Here is an 18,572-nt window from a genome sequence, read left to right on the forward strand (position 1 = left end):
GTTAAATGTATGTACTGTAGCTAATTCTAGGAAACTCGGGATACGTGTAGAAGGGGTCTTCTGTATGTACTGTAGCTAATTCTAGGAAACTCGGGATACGTGTAGAAGGGGTCTTCTGTCAAGGGGTCTTCTGTCAACTTTGTACTGTTATTCTATAAAGTCGAAACATTGAGATGGATTTTTCTTTCAGAAGATCCCTGGAAAATAAGTGACTACACTATTAAAAATAAGGCCAACAAAATAAACTTCTGTTGGTTTGGCAACAACTTTTTTATCGGTAACTCACGATACAAAGAAAATGACATGACAAAAATTTAAATACCCTTCATTTAAAAGTTTTCTCATACTGTACACTGATGGAAAAATCTTTATTGCGTCCTTGCATCATTAGGGTGTACTGTAAGTCATATGCTACCATGTCAATTTTTAAAAAAAATAGTCAATCGCAAAATCTCCAGAGATATATATTTTGATAACTCAAGTTACGGTAAGTCACATTACAGTTTGTCCACCCATCTTTGGCACATACAAGTTCAAACATAAGAAACTAAAAATAAAAAATAAAGGTACAATAAAGGTACTGTCACATAAAAATAATATGAACTCTGCCTTAGAGACAAAAACTGTCAATAACACTTGCATTTTGCATGTAAAAACAAGCTGCCCAAGTGACTACCGTTTAATTTTAGCCATAAAATCCATAATTTTAGCTTAAAAACTACTTGTTTGACAAAAAATACACTTACCCATAATCCATCTCACTGCCACATCACTCAAATGAAAGGTCTTCGTTGCCCATAATTTGATACCATATTTGAGGTTGTGATGTTTGCAGTTTTGAAGATTCATAAATGTTCCATTTTTTAGCCCTGCTACAGTCTCGTGGAATTGCCCGCAAAATCTTCAGTATCTTCAGTACCGCAAAGGTACTAGGCTTCCAAGTGATCTTTGTAACCGTTGAGGGGGACTCCTGGACTTGTGTCTACATTGAGCACTTTTCCAGACCAATGTTTGTTTCAATGGACTCAACTGCGATTCAAAACAATCCTTGATACAAATTTTTAATCGTACACTCATTCCCTCCCGACAGATGCTTGTTGCGGTTCCCGAGCACCAGTATCAAGATCATGTTCCAGGCGTTGGTCAGCGAGCAGAGCCCGCCGCCGGTCATGCCTGAACCCTTCCCCATCAAGCGCAAGATGATGCCGCCCCTCAAGATTGACATCCCCCCTGCGGAGACCACATTCGGCAGTCCCTTCCCTTCACCCACTGGCACCATAAGGCAAGCCTTTGCTCCAACTTTGATTTTATTTGTTACGTTTTCAATTGGCTATTAGTAATCTGTCACCTCAACATGATAATTGTATACAGCATAAGATGTATTTTGAATGCCCGGAATCTGTTTTTGAGGGACCAGATATGGCTTCTACATGGGGTCGATTCCCGTTAAAAACAATTATATTTTGATTTTGTTTCAAAGTTTAAAACTGACTGTTGTTTTTATTGCAATCTGGAGTTCCCCAAGCCCATCTGGGATGTCCCGATGGAATCACACTATTTCAGCCTCTGCACCTTGGGTTTTCCCAGATAATGTGGACCATGTATTTCAGATTTGGTCAGATGTGTTTATTATCTCTAGAGAGGTACTTCCTTAATTTATTTTTAAAGCGGAAAAACAAGTTGTACATATTACTAGTTGCCCAAGAAAGGGATTTCACAGTTATTGTCAAAATAATCTCAAAGCCGTGGATGTAGCAGTTCAGTACATTGCCACCATGATAAACATCCTCTTTGGCACCCACTGTTTACGTAAAATTATATGCCGTGGCGGCAACAAAATAAAAATAACAAACACTATACTGAACAATCTTGTGAGGACCCCATCATGTGCAATATAGCGTAAATCTACGGTGGGTGAAAATTTTCTTGGGATTAAAGTTAACATTGCGCTCCTGCTGCCTCTGTCTATTGCAGCGCTGTCAACTCGTGCCCGACAAGTCCCCGCGGCGGGACGGGAGCCAACTCCAGGAGGAACATCACCCCTGACCTCCAGGCTGCCGCACTCGCTGCGGCTGCGGCATCCTCGGCCGAAGATAAGGACGGAGGACACTCCTCGGGCAACGACATGGGCAGCCCTAAAGAAGAGTCCAAGCCACCTTACTCCTACGCACAGGTAGAATGAGATCATTCGTAGGCAGTGTTGTCGTCCAGTCCATCACAAGTCCTCACAAGTCCACAAAATATTGTCTCAAGTCTATCACAGTTTCTCCAGTCTCAAGTGGAGTCACAAGCTATTCAAATGAACTGTGACTAAGGCATTCCCTTTTATTATTGTTTAACCCCTGTTGCTCATAACTTGACTTGTGATATACTTTTGACTGGACTTTGGACTTGTGATGGACTTGACTACAATGCTGCTGGTAGGTTTCCTGGGGGGGAAAAAGAGGTTAATTTATTTAAATACCAAAGACAATGCATTCCTGGAAATGAGGCTAGGAGTCATGCATACTATTGTCAGTAGACTGACTTGATTTTAAGTCTATAGATTGACTTGAAATCAAGTCAGTCTCCCTTTATACAGACATGAGCAAATAGTACTTGTCTCCTAAAAGGATTTTTTTTTTCACTTTTGCCTCAAATGATTAGGAAAGGGGTTTACAACTATCCCGCAGTTCATTATTAACTCGAGACTTCCTTCTAGTATAACGTAACTCATGTATTACATGTATATTGAAGTTGTACCATTTGTGTGTTGTGTTTTTTTTTTTAGCTCATTGTACAAGCCATCATGTCATCATCAGACAAGCAGCTGACACTTAGTGGTATCTATGCATATATCACCAAGGCGTACCCCTACTACAGATCAGCTGACAAGGGATGGCAGGTCAGTAGCTGCTTAAACCTAACTCCCAAGCCTAATTTACTAGGAACCATACCCATTCTGGCAAATTCCAACACCCACATGGGAAATTGTACACACACACTGTTGGACTTAGTTTCTGGAGGTATGCCAACCCCAGTGTAAAAGACCATCAGTTTAGGGGTACTGTGCCTATCCCAACAGATTTAAACAAAACCTGCTGTTAAACTTTGATGGGTTGAGTTTGGTTAGGGTTAATGTAGGACAATCCTGTTTGTTAACCCCAACCCTCCTCAATCCTCCAAAAATCAACCAAAATCAACCAGGCTGTTTGAGAGGATTTAAGTATTGCAGCAGTATCCCCCAAAAAGGTGTCATTTATTTTGGAGGATGCATTGTGTCAAGGTCTTAAGCTGTACCCTGCATTGTTTATATTCAGCCATGCACATCTGAGGCCTATGTTATACTGGACACCATCCGCACTACAACTGGATATCATTTGCATTGCCTTAATGTATTACAGTGATTGTTGGAGGATTTTGCAGGATCGAGGCAGTGGTCATCCCTCCACTGAACAAACTCAAGTAATAGTGGATGATTTTGGAGGATAGAGCCTGAATCCAATTTTTACATTTTGGCAGTTGGAGGATTTTGAAGGATTGAGGATGGATCCTAGCAAAAAGTGCCTAGGCGGTTACGGTGAAAGTTGCAGCTAATCTGTTATTTTACTTACATAAAAAAGATTATCAGATTGAACCCTTGCACCATCAACCTCTGTCTACCAACTATCCATCCTCAAAGAAACATTTCTTGCACGCTTTATTTGTGTGAAATCTGGCGCAAGGTTGAGAAGACCCATGATATTTGGTACCATATAAACATAAAAACCACAAACACTAGGCTAACAGAAAAAAAAGTTCTACTGACTAAGTACAATCTGAAAAAAATTCAAAGCCTGATTTGATCAAATTTATTTACCGCTAATCGTTCTTTTATTTTGTACTGCAAAAACATAACTGCACAAGAATCTTTGACATTTTTTATGCTAAAAAGTTGAAATAGCCTCACATTTTGCTCATCTCATGTTTTTGGACAATCATTTCAAATGACAGAATTCAATCCGGCACAACCTGTCCTTGAACCGGTACTTCATCAAAGTTCCTCGCTCCCAGGAGGAGCCCGGTAAGGGTTCCTTCTGGCGGCTGGACCCTAGCTCAGAGGCTAAGCTGATGGAGCAGGCCTACCGCCGGCGACGCCAGCGGGGCGTGCCCTGCTTCCGCACACCGTTTGGTGGGGTTTCATCCAGGTAAGGAATGGACCAAGGTAGTTTCAGGGATGCCACTTTTCTGGCTATAGGCTCCGTGCACAAGTACTCCTTCAACAGCCAGAAAAGGAGAGTTAGGGAAGACCTAGACTGGTTCCTGGTCCATCCACTGCATATTTCGAATGATCCAAAGTTATTTGGGGCTGGGATTAGTCTGGGAGACCATTGCAAGTTAAATTTGAACGCATTGGTGTGCCGACGAGGCCTGACGCTCACTCGAAGACGCTGTGGCGTATAGCTTTGGCACATACAGGAAGTCGTGAGTACTTCGCACGCGAACCAGTACAGTACAGAATCTACACGCTGTGTGTCCCATCCACTGTGCTCTCAAAAGTGGTAAAAACGCGCCCTCTATGGAGCCCATAGCTGGAATTAGGGCGTTTTTCATGTTTTTAGGGGAAAAAGTCATGCATTCCTTCCCTTCCGAGAAATATGATATGAGTTTTCTCAAAGTATGATATCTACTCAGCTGAAATTACTACAGGTCAGTTTTTTAATAGCCTACGTTCATTATATTGCTGTTCCTTGAATCTTCGAAAATACTTCTTTTTTGTGTGCAAATGTTCTTTATCTTTAAAAAGTTTCAAAATGGTACTTTTTTTTTCTATTACACCTATTGACCTTGTTTTAATGCGAGTATATTTTGTCTCTGTTTATTACCTTCTGCAGTAGGTCAGCCCCAGCCAGCCCCTCCCACACGGTGCAGTACATCAGTGGTATCTTCACCCCAGACAGCTTGTCCCGGGAAGGCTCCCCGGCGCCCATGCCCGTCAGCGACTCGGGCGACCACGCCGTGCTGGATCACCAAAGGTTCACTCAGGCTATGCAAGAGGTAGGTCATATTCAGGTTGATGTCATTTTGATTAAAAGGGTAAAGATCTAGTAAAAAGTGCTTGTAAGGCCCAGGAGAAAATTTTGTCACAAAGAAAGGTTACTGCTAAATTCTCTGTGGAGTCTGGACTTTTTTTTCTGTTTGATTTTAAAGTTAATATACAACATTGCTTTGCTGTAATTTTCAGAAATTTCAAGATGCATTTAGGGATTATATTTTGTAACAAATATTGTATCACTGACCTGTTTAAAGGTTTGTGTTCATGGATGCTGGAAAAACCAAGAAGAAATGCTGTTCTTGTAGTCTGGTTCCATGACCCTACCTCTGACGAAACGGAGCAATTTAAAGAAGTTGGGGAATTGTCAGTTCAGGGAACCACACTAGCTGGCTTGCACCCGCTCACGGATGTGTAACCAGTTGCAATCGAAATGAGGACAAACAAAATTTGGTAAATTAGGGGCAGTATTTGAAAGAAAAAAAGTCAGCTTTTCCAACGATGGTCGGCTGACCATCATTGGACATGGATACAAAAATTCCACTTTTCTTGAAAATGACAGCACACCAGGTGCCTTGATTTCACAGGATGCTTGAGGCTGTTGTTCACCTACAGTCAAGTAAGGTTTTTCGTAATAATTTGGTAGTTTTGTTTTTTGATGTTTGCAATTGTTGTATATTACCTTTAAAGTCTATACATTTGTTCTGTAAAAAATGTGTTCCTTTGGGTGGGATCAAGGAGTTCAGTTTTGACATTTTGGCTTCCCCCAAGATGCTTTGTCACAGGAAGGTTGAAATGTCAGCATTTACAACTGTTTAGGTCTGGCTAACCTATTTATTATTTTTTTCCTGTCTACTTTCCTGCCCTTCATTTCCCCCACATTTCGTTGGTTAAATGTCGTGTCTTGGCAGTTCACTTAAAGCCAATCATGAATTTTAAGTCTAATCACAAGTCAAATCACAAGTACGATCAAAGTGATGAACAAGGACAGAGGAATACCTTTCATATGAAAAGTTTGTAATGTGTGGTGACTAGTAAAGAACATTTTTAAAAATGCACTGTACCTAGATGTTGATTGCAGTAAACAGATTTAAACCAGCTGATCCACGCTGGAAAGCTTGATGGTCAAGATACAGGATGTTTGAACTAATAAGGAGGTTGTGGGTTCAAGTCCAAGCTTGTGGATTTTAAATTGACTGAAGCATGGCTTGAACCTTCCACCTCCGGATTGTCGTTCCAGGGTTCTACCAACTGTGCTATCCAGCCCTATGTTGATAGTTCCCCATTTTGTCAATGTCTTTGTTCAAAACTCATCATTTTTAAAATCAACTGCAGCAAGTGAAACGCAGCATCTCCAGCCCGGGTTCGCCAGTCCACCCACCGCCCTCCTTCCAGCAGCAGCAGCAGCAGCAGCAGCAGCCCCAACAGCCCACGGGGTCCACTCAGCCCCTGGCCATACCCCCAGTTAGCTCCCAGACCCTGCAGAGCTCCCCCTTTGGCATGGCCCTACACCGGATGCCGCCCCATGCAGCCTCAGTCATCACCTCCGCCAAGGTGGGTTTTACAGGCAGTGTAAACACACACACACACACACCCAGACTTGTTTCACATACCTAGTGTGGACTTTCCTTTCTTTTCGTGTAGTTAAGGAACACCAGTGGAAAAACTCATTTTTCTCAAACTGTGAAAACTCTTACAACCCAATTTTTTTTCAATGATTCCCTTTAGTGTTTCTCTTCATTCTGCTACAGATAAACCTAACCCAAAAATGCCTCTAAACCTGTTTTCCAGAAATGGGGAAACACTGTGTGGACGTGGGCAAGTCCACACTTCGTCACTGCTACCTACATTATGTGGACGTCTTTTGTTCGGAAGTCCACACTGCGTATGTAAGACAAGCTCACACAGGATCACGCAACTTAATACATCTACTTCACACAGAACTCCCCAATATAGCAGTGTTCATTATAGCAGCATTCCATTGTAATTCTGTTGAAATGAAAACTGGCTTTACTTGCTTCTTCACAATTTGTCTTTAATCCTATTCCGTTCTGCACTCAAGGGCTACTCTATGCCAGTATCGACAGCCGCTACTCCCGTCATGGTGCCCATGATGACAGGAATCAGTAACGGCTACCAGAACCAGCCCACAGCCAGGGAGGAAGTGTCCTCCACGGATGGGGCTAATGGTCTCAAGCAGCAACAGCAGGATATGGAAGGCTATCCGGAAGGTATGCCAGACGTAGGTCAAACTCGGTGCACATCCAAGTGACATGGCTACGACTTCTGAATACACGTGCGTATGGAAGTGGATGAAGCCACTTCCCATAGACACGTGCTACTACTAGCCATAGCCAAGTAATTCGGATTCTACATTAATCGTAACCCTGCTAAATGCAACGGAAAGCAACAATGGGTAAAAAAAAGTTGTTGCATACTGTTGCATTTAGCAGGTAACTCAGTCCCTGTGTTCTGTTGCATCTTATTGCATTTAGCAGGGTAACTGCTCAAAGTGCCAAGGCGATACAACAGAATCCACTGTTGCACTAGGTTGCATTTAGCAGGGTAACTGCTTGGTGACAAGGCTGGTATGCACTGGGCTCACTGCACAATGCAACAGAATCAACTGTTGCAATTAGTTGCATGAAGCAGGGTTTTTATTTCAGCCACGTTGCATTTTGTTGCATTTGGCAGGGTGCCTAGAAAAACAACCTGTTGGGGGTTAAAAGGCATATAGGATCATTTGCATTTATCCAGAAAGCACCTTACCAAATTATTATCAAAACAATTACTTGGATTAAAGATCATACTGGTACTAAACACCCTGTGAAATTATTCTGTCTGGTTTGCTGTCATTTAGAACAAATCAAGAAATGTAGGTGATTTTCATCGACCAGTCAATTCACTGATTTGGGGAGTTTAAGAGTTCTATTGACGAAATTGTGGGTTTTTTTTATGATAAAAAAGTTGTGGATGGTTTTTCACTGTTCAAAAAGTGTAATATCCACTTACCTGAAACGTCAACAGGTTAGGTTTTGAACATTTTCTTTTGATTTTGAGTGGTGTGATGATTGGAAACGAATAAAACGCATAAAAAGCAATGGATCCTATATGCCTTTACAAGTTGCTGTCCATTTCCAAGAAAGTAAAATAAAACTATTTTCAAAATGCAATTCAATGATTGTTCTGAATCGTGCATTAACAGTCTTTATAAAATCTGTGATTGTCCTTATCCAAGTTGTTGAAACTACATTAACCCTAACCGAACTCAACCCATCAAAGTTCAACAGCAGGTTTTGTTTAAATCTGTTGTTGTTGGGATAGGTACAGTACCCTTGGGTTTTGCATGCCTCCTGAAACTAAGTCCAACAGTGTGTGTGTACAATTTCCAATGTGGGTGTTGGCATTTACCTGAATGGGTATGGTTCCTAGTAAATTATGCTGGGGAGTTCAGGTTAATAATTGCGTAGCTATGCCAAATACTGTGAAGTCGATTGTAAGTTAATAGTGAAGCGTTGAATCAAATTTGATGTGACAATCCTGGGCATGGCATAAGATACCGAAAATGTTGTGAAATGTATAGGAAAACATTTCTTTTCCTTATGCATTTAAATTACATTTCCTCTGAATTTTGGAGGGTAGGCATTTTCTTTATTTCATGTTGATTTATTAGTACTATTTTGCCAGTTGAAAAAGTTTTAATAGTAGTATTTTTTGGGTCATTTTAGACGTTAAAAAAGCCATGGTGCCCAACAGTAACACCAACAACGCTGCCAACAACAACGGCAGCATTCACCAGCAGCTACACCTACAGCTCCAGCAGCAGCAACAACAGCAGCAGCAAAAACAGCTGCAGCAGCAGCAGCAGCAGCAGCAGCAGCACCCCTCAACCCTTCCCCAAGCTCCACCCCAGTCCAAAGGCATGGTCAACTCTAGCCAGCCGCAGCCCGAGGGCGCACCCCACGTGGTGACCGTCGCAGGCACCTACCAGCCACCAACCAGCGTCTTCTACCGGCCACAGCCCCCACAACCTCAGCCCCAGCTGGCGGCCAGCGGCACGGTCATCAGCTCTCCACTGGTCATGCTGGCAACCTCGGCCGCTCAGTCGCCCACAGGAAGCCCCGCCAAGCGCCGTATGGAAGGCATCGCCGAGGAGCCCATGGAGGACAACCGTAAAATGGTCAAAGTGGAGGGACCGCAAGATTCATGAATCGCTCGTTCAACCGGTAGGTTGCTGATCATGGAAACACATGAGGGATGGTGGCTAGTTTTATAGCCCTATTAACTAACTTGCTGAATGTCTACCTTACTTTATCCCCTTCCAAGTCTAGTGTTACATTAGCTCCAAAGCAGTAGTCTGTATGCTTCAACACATATGAGAGAAGATAAATTATTGTGCACGCACACTGGATAAGAATCGGTACAAGTAGAAATTTTGCGCATGCCACGCGTTCGCTTTAAATTGATGTCTTTTAGTCCCTTCTTCACAAAGATGTTTCAGGAAGCACTTGTACAGCTTAGTTGAATCTGGGTCGCGGACACCCATATAACGGGAAAGACCCTTGCTGGCATGTGTTGAGTACATTTATGTACTCATATGAACACATAGCCTTGCTGTTGTTAAAAGGCACTTAGGGCTCATTGGTCCTGTTTTGGTCTGACTCGGCAATACTTGATGATTGACCATTGCAGGGGTTGCTAATAGTCGCAGTGCCTTCCGTAGCAATTTAAGAAACTCACAGGCTACCATGCTTAAGCACTTACAGGCTCTAAAGCTTGTACTAATGGCCAGTGTAAACAACTTATTGAAAGTTAATAATTTGTATCTGCTGTAACACTGTAGCAACTGTCCCCCTGTACGATCAACTTACAGGGGTCATGCATCTGATTATTAAAGGCGGAATCGACGCACAACTTACTGGATGACACTTGTAGCCATGTTAGTTTGCCGTAGTTTTAGCACATGTAGTTGTTTATTTAGCTTCGTCGTCACAGCTGTGGGAAATAAAAAAGTATTATGCGTATCAATATAAAAGAGAAGCCTCAAAAAAAATCTTAGAATAAGGTAAGATTACAATTCTGATTCTTTGCTTTGTGTTACTTTAAGAAATTAAAAGAAGAGTATTATTTTGTGGCCAAATTTGTTTTGAATCAGGAATTGTGTCTTGTATTGCTTTCATTGTTAACTGGTGGATAAGTTTTTGTACAGTTTTTGTTATGTTTTAAGAAGTCAGCGTGGGCTTGTTTTAATTGTTTTATACATGTAACGGGGGAGCTGGGGCATTGATTATCTTAAAGGGTTGTGGGAACGTAACTTTTTTTATTAGACGGCTGTTTCATGCACAGTTCATTGTAAAGAACGAAATACTGATTATTACTTATTGGAAATAATGATGTATGATAGTACAGTTGTTTATAAAAAAAGTGATCTATTTAGTTTTATATCTCGACTGGAAGCTTTATTTTACAGAAATTAGTTCTTTGCATTAACTAACTTTTTCTCATCTTGTTATTTTGCTAAAAGATGCGAATACACTTATGACCTTTTCTAGGACTGGCCTTTTTCGAATAATTTAGTATTCGATTACTTGAAACTGGGTTTGACCGAATATTCGGGTGTTTGAAACTGCCACCTACAACTGCGTGCCGCGCTGGTCAAAAGTTGCATGCAGAGCGCGTTAGTTAAAATTTGCACGCGGCGATTGATATGGTGTGCTGGAGTGCTTTGCAGTATTTTGTAACTGTCAAGACCTTTCACCTGCTAAAAGGGTGGGAACAATGAACCGCTGTGGACAAACAAGTGGCACCTGACAATAAAGCGCTGAAATTTACGATAAAATAACATCACAGTCCTATGTGTATGTGCATTGTTTATTCTTTTTTCCCCTAATATTCCAACGAAAAGCTTTTGCAAATATTCGGTTAATGATAAAATATTCTGATATTCAGTATGTTGGGTACAGCTCTAACCCGTTCTCTATAGAAATTCACCAAACTAGCTTGAGACATCGATTTCCTCTTGATGCTAAAGTTTTTATTTACAAACCGTTTCTGGAAAAGAAAGTTTAATCATACAGTTTTGCAACATTTAGTAACTACATTACTAAGATTTTGGCTAAATTGTCAGAGGGGTTTGGTTCAAAGTGCAAAGAAAAAAGACTTAATTTATTTTTGTGAACCTGTCTAGAATGTTAATCTTACTCTATCATCGCTTTCAAGATATATGTAAAAGCAAGTTGTAACAGTCTGTATAACTCAGCTTTTTTTAGTGATGAGCTTTGCATAAATAACGAAATGGTTTTCTTATTTGATAGTATAAATGTAGATTTAGAAGAATTTATATCAAAGGAATCCGTGAAGAGGTGTCAACATGCAGAAAGAGGAAAATTTGGGGGTGGAGACTGTTGTGCAGTGTATTGTGGAAAGCTTTATTTTATAGATACAAAGTATTCATTTCAATTTTTTTTACAAGAGAATTATAATATATCTGTTCCTACTAACTAAGGCCTGTTTCAACGTTTTCAACAGGACGCCTTGGAGATTGCATTTTCCAATATATTTGTAATACCATCCAGTTGATTTGTTCAGTTTTTGCATGATTTAAAAACTATTTCAAAAATTTACAAAGAATACCCGTTTCCACGCCAACTTTTGTAATAAAACTGTTCCCTCTTTTAATTTTTTTTTTACTATAAGTTGAGACTGAAATTAAGAAGTTCAAATTCATCCCTCCCACATGTTAAACCAGTTTTATATATTCACTTCATCTGACAAAGGATATTCATTTGTACATTTGGGAGCACTGTGGTACACTGGTCTGCCTAAACCACAGTTGTAGTTGAGTACTTTTATCCAAGTACAAAGTACTGGCGAGTACCAAGCTATCGAGTACCAGCCGCGTCCGAGTTCTTTGGCCCATTAGAACGAGTACAGGTACCCAAGTTCAAGTACTTGGACCTTCGAGTACAAGTTTTGTGAAGCCGAGTCCGAGTACTGGGACCTCCGAGTATGAGTACTTTATGGAGAACGCAAGTGAAAACACTTCAAATCTCATCAAGTAATGAGTGGAAACTGAAACCATCAGTTCAGCAACTTGGATGTTATGGCCTTCTTTTGAGCAAGACTTCTTGAAAGTCAAATCTCCAAGTGTGGAGATGTTTTTTTTTCATTCAAAAACTAAATAACTCGATTTGTCTCCGAGTTCTTTGAGCACGAGTACTTCGATGACGGCGTGAGTACCGTGAATTCAAGTCCGATGAATTCAAGTTCAAGTACGAGTACAAGAATTCTCAAAAAGTACTGTAGTTGAACTTGAGTACGAGTATCGAGTATGAGTACTACAACACTGGCTTTAAAAAAAAATCAATATAGAAAATAGAATGGTTGCGTGCATTTTTGAGGAGGGTTTCCTAATTAAGAGGTATTATTGGTTTGATATAGTTCACACTAATGTGAGTCACTTGTAGGCTTACCTTGTTCCCCTGGGTGCTGTAACTTTTTGAGGCACATATGTATAATGCAGAAAATCAATCTATCACTTTTACTTAGGTGATTTCTTTCTATAAAGTACCAGTTGAAATAACTCCTATATTTATGTTAGTTTTCAGACAAGATTGCTATACTAACTTTACAAGGTAATGGAGCTAATGCGTCTTGATATAGTTCAAGGAGAATCTGAGAACCATGAGCTTGAATTCCAAATAACAATTTCTCACAAACAATCTGCAAACACCTGAACCTAATAGCAGAAAGACGGTTACGTAGAAAATTCACTTTTTAGATGGGAAGCATTTTTTTTTTTGCAAAGAAAAATTCAGTGTTAAGCAAATGACCGAAGTGATGTCCGTGTACCTTATAGCTTTACGATAGAGGACAGACACCAAAGGGAGAACAAAAAATCATTTCATCTTGAGTGTTCGGTCTTTTGTTGAAAACGTCCTCGATCGAACGGTTACGTGCTTAGTCTATGGCAAAGTGTTATATAGCAGGGACAAAGGGAAACACAAAGCATTGTCCTCGGGTGTATAAATTCACGACTGTATGTTTCATGAAGTTTTGATTTCCATGCGTTTTCTGGAACGGACGAAATTACTATGTTAAGGAGTTCTTTTTCAAAACAGATCTTTTTGGCATGTGATTATTAATTTGTACGATGCGTACTTTGTATGGTTGTCAGTGGAATATACTCAACATAAAATGCTGTCAAATCCATATACTAAAGTTGTCTACAAATTGTAGAAAATTGAAAGAATAAGCAACAACAAAAATTGTACATAGATTGTATGATTTATTAAGCAAAGAATAAAACTATAATTGTAGCCAATGGGCACTTTGTAAATAGCTGGTATGCAGCATTGCTTAGTGTTGTCATTATAATAAACCTAAACATATTTCCACAATTACTTATGACTTTGAAGGCTTAATGCTATCCATCACTGTAAGGAGTGCCTTTTGACATGCACCCAAGAATGTAAATTACTGTATGTAAAGCCAGCTTTATTCCTACAGAACAAGTGTAAGTTGTGCTTTAATAAACCGTTACTTTCAAGCAACGTGGACACTTGATGGCTTCCAGTTACAGTGCATGCGCATGAAATACTCGGGCCGTGTCCGAATTATGTGGCTACGGCTGGAAATCACACACAGGTCTATGGGAAGTGGCTGCAGCCGCTTCCATAGGCACGTGTAAATTCCGGCCGTAGCCAAGTAATTCGGACACGGCCTAAGTCTACTTGTGTTGCTGCATGCGGCATTCATTTTGTGTCCACTGTTTTAAGGATGGCTTTGTCGTACATCACAAGGGAACACAGTCTTGCGACATACGAAGGGCGTGTCCTTAACAACGAGGCCAGTAGTAGGATTCGAACCATTTAACTTCAAGCTCAAGTCACGAGTCAAACCTTCCCCTTGGCTAATTTTCCTCTCTTGAGTTGTACGATTGTTAAAATCGCATCATTTTAATAAAACATAAAATAAACAAGCAAACTTCGTTGGGAATTTTGTCTAAATCATTGAATATTAAATTCTTTCTCGTTGGATTGGTTCCAGAAAAAATTCATGGCTTCTAAACTGAATTACAAAAAAAACCCAACGGATTAGCTCTGTAATGTTTCCTTTTGTAACATTGATGGAAAATATTTCTTAAAAGTTGCTTTCTCTTTATAAAGAATTGTAAAGCATACATGTTAAACACTCGGTAATAAACTGTATATAAAATATCAAAACTTAGCTGAGCATTATATACCTCATCTGCATAATTGTCATTAATACTATCATTACGCATTTTGTTTTCAGGAACATTAGGTTGTGCTTTAATTTTTGCTTTATTAGTGTTGTAAACTTCTTTTTTTGAGTTTTTTTTTACAGAAGCAGCTCTTAAAAGGGAAATTGTAATTATAAAAATGCTACTAAGTCAGACTGGAGCCCATTATGTGTGTCTGTGATCGTAAATTGGCCAACTGAATGATTTCGTTGAGTTGTGTTGATTATTGTGTAGTGTAATAATGTCACCCACTGTTTGTAACGATTGTCCCGATGGGTATGCGGAGTTAAGCATGGACTCTGGTCGGTTTTTTTCCCCAGTGCATTATTCAAATGCATAAGATATCAACAAATAAAATTGTTGACACCGCCCAACAAAACATACAAGTCATTTCTCAACATTCGGACGCATATACAGAGGACGTGCAGATGACGTCAGCGGACTGCAACACGCATGCGCTTTCCGCGTCGAAACATCAGTTGATAGTAACGTTATTGCACGTCCTTTGTAACTTTGGGCAACCGCTGACTGCTACAAAAAAACACCATTGAAAAAAATACAAATCAATTTTTTTTTAAAGGCATAGGGGCCTATAGGATCTTTTGCATTTATCCAAAACCGGCATATGGGATCTTTTCCATTTATCGCAAACCGGCATATAAGATCTTTTGCATTTATCTCTGCGCTAGTAACCTAGCGCAGTATAATTATGTATCATCAAAAAGCTTACTTGGATTAAAGATCGTTAATAGTGGTGCTAAACACCCATGAAATTATTCCGTCTGGCTTGCTGTACGAAATAGTGTTTCGTGATCAAAAGGTGGTGCATGCTTTTTCACAGTTTTCTCGAAAAGTGTAATATCCACTAGCTGGAAGTTCAACAGGTTTAGGTTTTGAACATTCTTTGGATTTGGAGTGTTATTTGGGAACGAAACAATGCATTAAAAGCAAATTATTCTATGTCTTAAAATCCCTCACTTAATATGAAAAACAGAAGTTCCCAGAAGCCCCTTTTGTGACATTCTAGCTCAAAAGCCTGAAGCAAACCGTACAGAGGAAAGAACATAATGTTCGGTATTTACAGGATGAAAACCCAGGAGTATACATTTCAGGGAAAACCTTATGACCAGGCACGAACTGAATATTTTACAAGTCCATTCGAACTTGGCTCGCCAAAACAGGGTACACATCACCGCCTCAACCTTAAAAACAAGAAATAACACAAGAACATTATATATTGGTATGTTTTGTTTTAGATATTTGTACTTACCTTTTTTTTGCGAACATTGTGGTGCCTAACCCCCCCCCCCCCGGCCCCAAAAAAAATAAAAGAAATATAGAAATACCAAAATATCGAATCGAGAAAAGTTGTAAGTGGATAGTCCTGTCTGTTTAGTAAGTGCAGTTTTTGAGATTTGATTCAACCTATTGGCTTTTCGAACACTGAAAATAACAGACTGGTGTCTTGTAATATATTCATTGTGGCATAAATTTTGCGATTCAGCCAGCTGGTATATTTAAATTATTAAAAAATATATAAAGAGGCATGTAAAAAAATAATTCAAAGTGTGTTATCTAAGAAAAAAGGAAGCAATGTTATCTAAAGCGTGACACATGTTCACACACAGTTATGTATATTGACGATGTTTATCTTGTAGCACGCTTATGTGTTTACTGTCGTTTTTCGATTTGAAAATGCGAGTGCTGCATTTCCAAAAATGTTGCTACTTTTCATTCAAGATATTTATGGGGGGAAACACAAAGTTAAAAACTAAAACAATTGGCTCTCAAATTGTGGCATGCTTGCTAACAAGTGAGTAAGTTTTCTATAAATGAAATTGATTTGCGAAATACGACAGTAAAGTAAACATTGTTACTGTTTTTCGAAGCCGCCACCCCACCCCACCCAACCCAACCTAACCTCGCCCCAGTTTAGTATTTTCCATTTTGCCTCGTCATACAAGTTCCATTCAAATTTCACCGTGTGAAGGATTTTCATTAATCATTGTAAAGCAGTATCAATGGTTAAAAAAAAGATAAAAGCGTATATCATTAAACAAAAAACCTATTTGTCTTTTGAACGACATTGATGACATTTTCATGTGTCTCGTGTGTTTTTACTTTGTTACAATTTTGATCTAAGTGAAGGGTCTGTCAAATAAATTCGAATGAATTTTACCGTCTAAACAAAATGCGGAAATATTTTTAAAATGCCTCAATTTACCACATTTAGTGTCAACCATCATTGGAAATTGATACAAAAAATCCACTTTTCTTGAAAATGACAGCATACCAGGTGCCATGATTTCACAGGATGCTTGGGACTATTATTCACTAACAGCCAAGTGAGGTTTCGCAATAATTTGATAGTTTTTTTGAATGTTTGCAAATGTTGTTTAATACCTTAAAGGTACACAATTAAGGATTGTACAAATTATGATTCAAAATATACCTCATTGAGAAGACGTCTTAGTCAAGTTGCTCAGTGATTTTTCATGCACTTAATTATTTCATTGTTTCTCGCAATTTGTGATGCTGATGTATACGTTGAAACTTCTTCCCCAAGATGACATCATTGTTTCGCTCACGAATATGGAAATTCGTTACAGCACAAAACCAGAAAAGGTGTTGGAACACACATACCAAAACATAGCTTCAGCGTGCTATTGTTTTTTTTTTTTTTTAGGAATTATTATTGCGCGAGTCCGTCAATGATGTTGTTTTTATTACAGGGAATACGTGGGGGGGGGGGGGGACATTGGGGGCACTATGATTAAGCATTTCGAATGACGCCGTACCCACGAAAAAGAACCAGATTTTTTTTTTTTAATAACATAAATCATTCATACGTCATTAATCTGCTCCCGATTTGCACGTTCCCACGTTTGACCTTGCGCTGATTTTCCCCTTGCAAATCGAGGCCCAGACAATGAAGCGATCACACCCATTCAATTGTTTCTGTAACAATAACGCGATCGATAAACACGCGTTGGTACCGAGTGTCGCTATTGTTTTGCGTGGCCGAGGGACCACGCCTGAAATTAGGGCGACATCTGATCAATATTATAGAAAAAGAATTTTAAGTGCCCGTGAACTGTTTAGGCATATTACTTTGCCAAAGACGACCACACAAATGAGAGGAATATCGTTGTATGCATCGTTCAGGTGAGTACTTACTACCACAAAATTACTGAAATCAATTCCCTAAAATTCCTTGCTATTTTCGGGTCGCCCAGCAATACAGATTTATTAAAATGCTGTAATACAAACGTTGTTCACTTTTAAGATGAGACATTAAACGAAAAATCCAACTTACGTTTAATTATGAATAGTCATTTTAGGATTTCGAATTATGTGTGGCTCAACAATTTGGCCTATTTGTATCTTTTTTTGCATAGAGGCACAAGGGCAACCCAAAAAATAAAGTTTTTAAGAGCCTTGCAGATTTTGCGATTTTTCATACAAATTTAATATTGGAGAGCACGGAAAATACAGTATGCCTTACTGCGACATTGTGAAGATACCTATTCCGTTTGATTTGCATCTATTTTTGTTATTTTGGAACTTTTCATTGAATGGGTTTACATGGATGAATTGCGAAACAATTTCAATTATCAAAGGCACTGACTCCCAATTAAATTGAACACCAATTAGGTGATTTATCAAACGTCGCACAAAAGCCTTTTAATTTCTCATAATATTATTCATGAACAAAAAACATCAAGTTTTATGTTCAATCATTTTTTTCTTTTGGTGTCGTATTTGAGTATCGATAGCGCTGTTGTTCATGTTTACCTTAATACGGATCTAGCATATAACAAGGAAAACCGATGAATGACCAATTTGGCAAAATGAGAAACGAAATTAAAATCAAAGTTCTTCACGAAAGTTCCTTCAAATTCTTGGGGGAAACGACATATATTTTTTTCCACACGATTTCGGGTGATAACCAACACTGAATCTTTGAGAGAATTGTCCCTTTTATCTCTATACTAATACAGATTCTGTCTTTTTTCTTAATCAAGCGGAAGTTGAGTTGCAAAATCTTGAAGTATACAAACTCAGCGTGAAGACGACGCAGATTAAGAAAGAAAAAGCGACGGCTCGTGGAATTATTATCCTGTATTGTCTTTATCTGTGGACTAACAAAGAGTTTATACCCCGTTGACGTTGATCCTTGGAGGTCATATACTGCAGAAACTAAATTTCGTCACAGCATTTAAAGTGTTGTAATCGCATCATTATCGCGTTTCGCAACCTGTGGAGTTGGTTTTGAAACGCCTCAAATACAGCAGCCTC

At 39.4% G+C, this 18,572-nt stretch overlaps 1 protein-coding gene across 1 annotated transcript in view; it reads left to right on the forward strand.

The window, feature by feature from the left end:
- Positions 1-16,368, forward strand: part of LOC119734738 (forkhead box protein K2-like) — a 37,256-nt gene extending 20,888 nt beyond the window's left edge. The window contains exons 2-9 of the mRNA XM_038208280.1: positions 1,091-1,282; positions 1,975-2,173; positions 2,771-2,884; positions 3,973-4,166; positions 4,854-5,016; positions 6,347-6,565; positions 7,074-7,242; positions 8,740-16,368. Of these exons, the coding sequence (XP_038064208.1) occupies positions 1,091-1,282; positions 1,975-2,173; positions 2,771-2,884; positions 3,973-4,166; positions 4,854-5,016; positions 6,347-6,565; positions 7,074-7,242; positions 8,740-9,221 (1,732 nt within the window). The 3' untranslated portion in view covers positions 9,222-16,368. The remainder of the gene's footprint in view (positions 1-1,090; positions 1,283-1,974; positions 2,174-2,770; positions 2,885-3,972; positions 4,167-4,853; positions 5,017-6,346; positions 6,566-7,073; positions 7,243-8,739) is intronic.
- Positions 16,369-18,572: the final 2,204 nt, after the last annotated feature.

The sequence above is a fragment of the Patiria miniata genome, unplaced genomic scaffold (genome assembly GCF_015706575.1).
Source record: "Patiria miniata isolate m_02_andy unplaced genomic scaffold, ASM1570657v1 HiC_scaffold_28, whole genome shotgun sequence".
Classification (NCBI taxonomy): Eukaryota; Metazoa; Echinodermata; class Asteroidea; order Valvatida; family Asterinidae; genus Patiria; species Patiria miniata.